This window comes from Salvia hispanica, chromosome 4, assembly GCF_023119035.1.
Source record: "Salvia hispanica cultivar TCC Black 2014 chromosome 4, UniMelb_Shisp_WGS_1.0, whole genome shotgun sequence".
Classification (NCBI taxonomy): Eukaryota; Viridiplantae; Streptophyta; class Magnoliopsida; order Lamiales; family Lamiaceae; genus Salvia; species Salvia hispanica.
This window is the reverse complement of record NC_062968.1, coordinates 22094452-22099720: the sequence shown is the minus strand read 5'-3', so window position 1 is coordinate 22099720 and position 5269 is coordinate 22094452. Positions and strand designations below refer to the sequence as shown.

Below are 5269 nucleotides of genomic sequence, written 5' to 3'. Positions count from 1 at the left end.
ATGGCTATTTCAATAATGTTCCAAATTTTCATTGTCACATTTTTACAATACTTTTCAGCTTCAATTCTAGCAGCAAACCCTACCTACAATGTTATTTCCTACGGTGCAAAAGCCGACGGAAAATCCGACTGCGCCAAGGCCTTTCAAGCTGCTTGGGGTGCCGCATGCGCCTCCGCTTCTCCGGCCACAATAAATGTGCCGCGGGGAAGGTACATTTTGGGAAATGTGCATTTTGAGGGTAGCACGTGCAAAAATAATGCCATAACCATACAGATTGATGGGACTCTTTTAGCTCCATCCAATTACAATGCCATTGGTAATAGTGTCCACTGGTTGATGTTCAAAAGGGTCACCGGAGTTTCTATCCGCGGTGGAACCCTAGATGGTCTTGGCGCCAATTTGTGGGTTTGCAAAGCTTCAGGCAAGAAGTGTCCACAAGGAGCAACGGTGAAACTCTGGTTTTTAATTTGTTTTATAGCAAGTCATGCATGAGATTATGTTGCGGATTCTGATGTTCAGCATCGATTGTGTGACACAATTAGTTTAAGTTTTATACTACTAGACTAAATGAACTATCTCTATTGAAAGGTTAGTCTATCGATGAGAGTTATATCTCCTAATTGACTAGTCACATTCGTCTGTCACTAAATGGAGCGTAAATTATTATATTTTTATATCTATGATATGAAACTCCTTAGTAATATGTTTTTGAAAAAAAATTAAAAATATAGTTTATACTAATCCTTTTTATATGATATTTTCTTTCATGACCAGTCATTGGCATTCCTCAATTCGAACAAAATAAGCATCAGCGGACTAACCTCCATAAACAGCCAAATGTTCCACATTGTCATCCACGGCTGCCGCGACACAAAACTCCAAAACATCAAAATCATCGCGCCCGACGAAAGCCCCAACACCGACGGAATTCACATTGGACGGTCGTCGGGAGTTTCCATCACCAACTCCCGCATTGCCACCGGGGACGACTGCATCTCCATGAGTCCCGGAACCTCCAACGTGTTTGTTCAAAACGTCGCATGCGGCCCGGGCCACGGCATAAGGTACCACCATGACTATATATCCTTTCTTGAATCATCAATATTTGATGAATATTGTTGTAAACATCAAATATTTTTTTTATGCAGCATTGGAAGTCCAGGGTGGGTATTGAATGAAGCAGGAGTGGAAAATGTGACGGTCAAATCGTGTGTTTTGAGTGGGACCCAAAATGGTGTGAGAATCAAGACATGGGCAAGGCCTAGCAATGGATTTGTTAGAAACGTTCATTACGAGGATCTCACTATGGTTAATGTCATAAACCCTATTATCATTGACCAAAATTATTGCCCCAACAATAAAAATTGTCCCAATCAGGTATACACATATATCATTGATCAAGTTTCTTTTAGCCTATTTTATAAAATGATTTCAAAAAATTTTATATAATTTGGACAAAATATTGATACTTTATTAAACATATTTTCTCATAGTCAAGTAGGGATATATAATATATGCTCGTATTTTTTCCAGTCTACATATAGTAGAGTAACTCATACTAATAACATACTCCCCCGTCCCACATTTGGAGTCACTTATTGTTATAACTCGGATTTTAAGAAAGAGTTAAAGTGTGTAATAAATGAAGTGAGATGGTGGAGTTGGTTGAATGTGGGTCCCTTTTTGACTTTTGATTTTTATTTTGGTTTATTTTAATGTAGATAATGTCATTTTGATGTAATTTTGATGCACAATGGGGTAAAATTGAATGACCAAATATGGATAAAACTAAATGTGACTCTTAAACTGGGATGGACTTTTATGGCAAAAAGTGACTTTTAATCTGGGACGGAGGGAGTATTTTAAAGTTTTTTTTTTTGTATCCTTTTATTATTTCAGCAACTCCTAACCCCTCAAAACATTGACTGTAGTCGTCGGGTGTGAAGATTAGCGGTGTAACATATAAAAATATACATGGAACATCAGCGACGGAAACTGGAGTGAGCTTGAAGTGCAGTAAAGCGGAGCCGTGCACCGGAATTAAGTTAGATAAAGTAATGCTAAACTACAAGAATAAAGCAGTTGGTACTGTATGTGGAAACGCCGTTCAGACTATGGATGGAGTAATCAAGCCACTGAAATGCCTTGCATAATATTTTTAGAGATAAGTTAGAACTATTACTTAAGGTATCACAAGTGTTTATGTATTTTTTTTCATAAGCCAAAAGAAAAATAGGAAAAAAGAAAAGAAAAGAGAAAAGGCGGTTGACCTCGGCAGGTGTGAAGCCGGAAACATAGTAGTAGTATGTAAGGATGGCGGGATAGTAGAGATTCTGAACTAAAACGGTATCACTGCAGTCGTCCGACACTTTTTTTGGATAGATAAATGAATAGAAATTTGAAAGAGCATTTTATTAATTCATCATGTCAGATTCATTTGGAAATTTACGTATGTAATTGTTGAATATTATATGTGTATACCGCCATTTCTGTATGTTGTAGTTCCGGTGTCTTCGATCTTTTCTGGTATTATCCAAGGCCAAAAGTTGAAATTAAGAATGAGTTTAATTATAAACTTGTTAAGTTGTACTCGTATAAGATAAATAAAAAAAATTTATAGCCTGAACCCCATACATTTGGGCACGGTCATTAATTGAACCATAAGTTTTGGGTCTATGAGTTTGTATTTTTCTCTCAGCATTAACTAATTATAGTTCAATCACAATTAATTATGATAATTTGTTTACAATGTGGTTGACTTTCATTAATTATGTTAAATTGAATTTAATCGGGCATAAATACAGACTACTTTGTCTCGACCCGCATACCCACAGGTCGGGTCGGGTAAATCACATATTTGGGGCATCGGATTATCGATTATTCAAGTTTTTTAAACAATGGAAACTGTACTTATATATACACTTATATTTTAAACAATGGAACTATGTCTAACTAGATTTTTAATTTTAACGAAGATATAAAAAGGTATATATTGTTTATTTATTAATGTTTATACGATCCAATATTAAGTTCAACAATCCGAGTGAGATTGGATCCAAATCTATAACAATTAGGGGTGTCTACCGAACAAAGTCAACTAAATCAATATTTCAAAATTAATCAATCGATCAAAATAAATAATGAATTAACCAACGAATACCACCATTTATGTCTTAAGTCTTAACCTTCTAAAACTTTTTATAGATCCGTTTGGTAGCCATGTTTGGCTAGGATAATGATATACTCCTACTATATCTTGGTTGTGTTATTTTTGAGGTCTCTCTTATTTTTTTGGTATACTTTGATGTGTTATATAAATTCATAAAATAAATACATAGTACTCCATTTGTCTCAAAAGAGTATATAGATATACTTTTTTCTTTATATTCAGTGTGTCCCACAAGAATATATACACTCTCAAATTTTGGAAACTCTGACTCATTCTCCATTAACAATACTTTAATTAATTTTTCTTTTCACATCTCTCTTACTTTACCAACTATGCATTAAAATCGAGTCCAAATAAAAGTGCATACTTCTGTGGGATGGATGAAGTACTAATAATTAACTTACATTATTATTTTCACCCCTGGTTTGATTGAGATGCACTTGGAGAATTTTAGAACATTACAATTAAAATTTAAATGCAAACTAACTAGTATATGATTAAATCAAGTACAGAATTAAAATACCATCTCTTATTTATTACTCTAATTAGCAGGACAAATTATCCCGACTCGGCTACATAATACATGAAGGGATGTAGTAGTATATTAGTACATGATCTTGCCCATATCTCCCGGCCTTAAACATGAGACAAGGCCTTCTATCACACGAAATGTTATTCGTTTAACCCCATAATTAGTGCTAATCATTTTAAGGTATCACTTAAGAAGCGTGCATAAAATGAGGTTTGAGTGTCAACAAAATCACAATGTCCATTAGTATTACGTTATACGAATATAAGGGAAACGTTGTTTCAAGAAATCGTCATGTGTGATAAATATACAATAATTAATTTAGTTATACCCCTAGGCGTTACCTCATTGGCCCTTGATCTCAAAAGAAAAATTAAATTAATATCTTAATTAATATGATTAATTTACAGGAATATTAAATGGCGAAACTCCGCCTGTGTTTTCGGCCTCATTCACTACTTCTCACGTTATAAGCCAATACTAATATCGTTTTTATTCTGCATTTTCTTTAATTGCAAGTTTTCATTGTTCTTGCACATGCCTTCTGCTTCAATCACATTTCTTTTTCTGAATTTTCTTTTTATTTATGCATATTTGAGTGCTTTGGTTTTCGGACTCCTAACAATTGCAATTTTTGGATTAGAACTTTGGACAAATTCTAAAAAATTATTAAATTTGGTAAATTTCCAGCCAGTCTGCAACTATAAAAAATGATTAACTATAGAATAACTTTATTATTTTTTCTTATTGTCTCGTGACGAAAAATATTGGCGTACTACATGTCTGAATTTATTGACGAAGCGTTTACATGTGTAAAAATTAGGGGTGTGACACATTATACGTTTTAAACAATGTAGTTTAAGTAGCAGAACTTTGTTCACATATAATATATACAATATCAGGGGTGTGATCAATGGCTAACTTGCTAACTCATCAATGCAGTGTATTAAAAATGTCAACACGATGACATTAAAATGTCAACATATAATTTTTTTTAACTTTAATATAATGTGTTGTGTTGATATTATGTGTTGACATTTTGATGTCACCGTGTTGACATTTTCAATACACTATGTTGATGAATTAAAAACTTAAATAGTTAGTAATATAACGCACCCCACTACAATATCATCCATAATTTTCCCACACAATCAAAAAAAATGTAAAAGTTAAGATTTAATCGATCATTTAGGAAAATTGCAAGATTTGGCCAAAAATCGACCAAATTTAGTTGTTATCATGTCTATTTCTACTAGTAGAAGTTAACCTTTTTTTTTTATAACGGAATGATATTAGTCCATCGAGATTCTTGGTAGTAAATAAAATAATAAACCACACATGGTGTTGACTGTAAGAATTAAATTCTCCGATCAATATTATAGCACAATTAAGCCTATTAAGTCATCACCCATGTCACCGTACATATTATAGTACTCCACGTGAATTCGAGATCTCAATCACTCGGATTCACCACATTCATCGCTGAGATAAATAAACAAAATAAACTCATCAAACAATCCCCATATAAAATCACCTTTGTCACTCTCACATTTCCTCACATAACTATTCAA

General features: G+C 33.6%; 1 protein-coding gene across 1 annotated transcript; it reads left to right on the top strand.

The window, feature by feature from the left end:
* Positions 1 to 2153, top strand: LOC125220652 (polygalacturonase-like). The gene is made up of 4 exons (XM_048122805.1): positions 1 to 447; positions 775 to 1064; positions 1149 to 1377; positions 1932 to 2153. The coding sequence occupies exons 1-4, from the start codon at positions 1 to 3 to the stop codon at positions 2151 to 2153; spliced, it is 1188 nt and encodes a 395-aa protein (XP_047978762.1).
* Positions 2154 to 5269: the final 3116 nt, after the last annotated feature.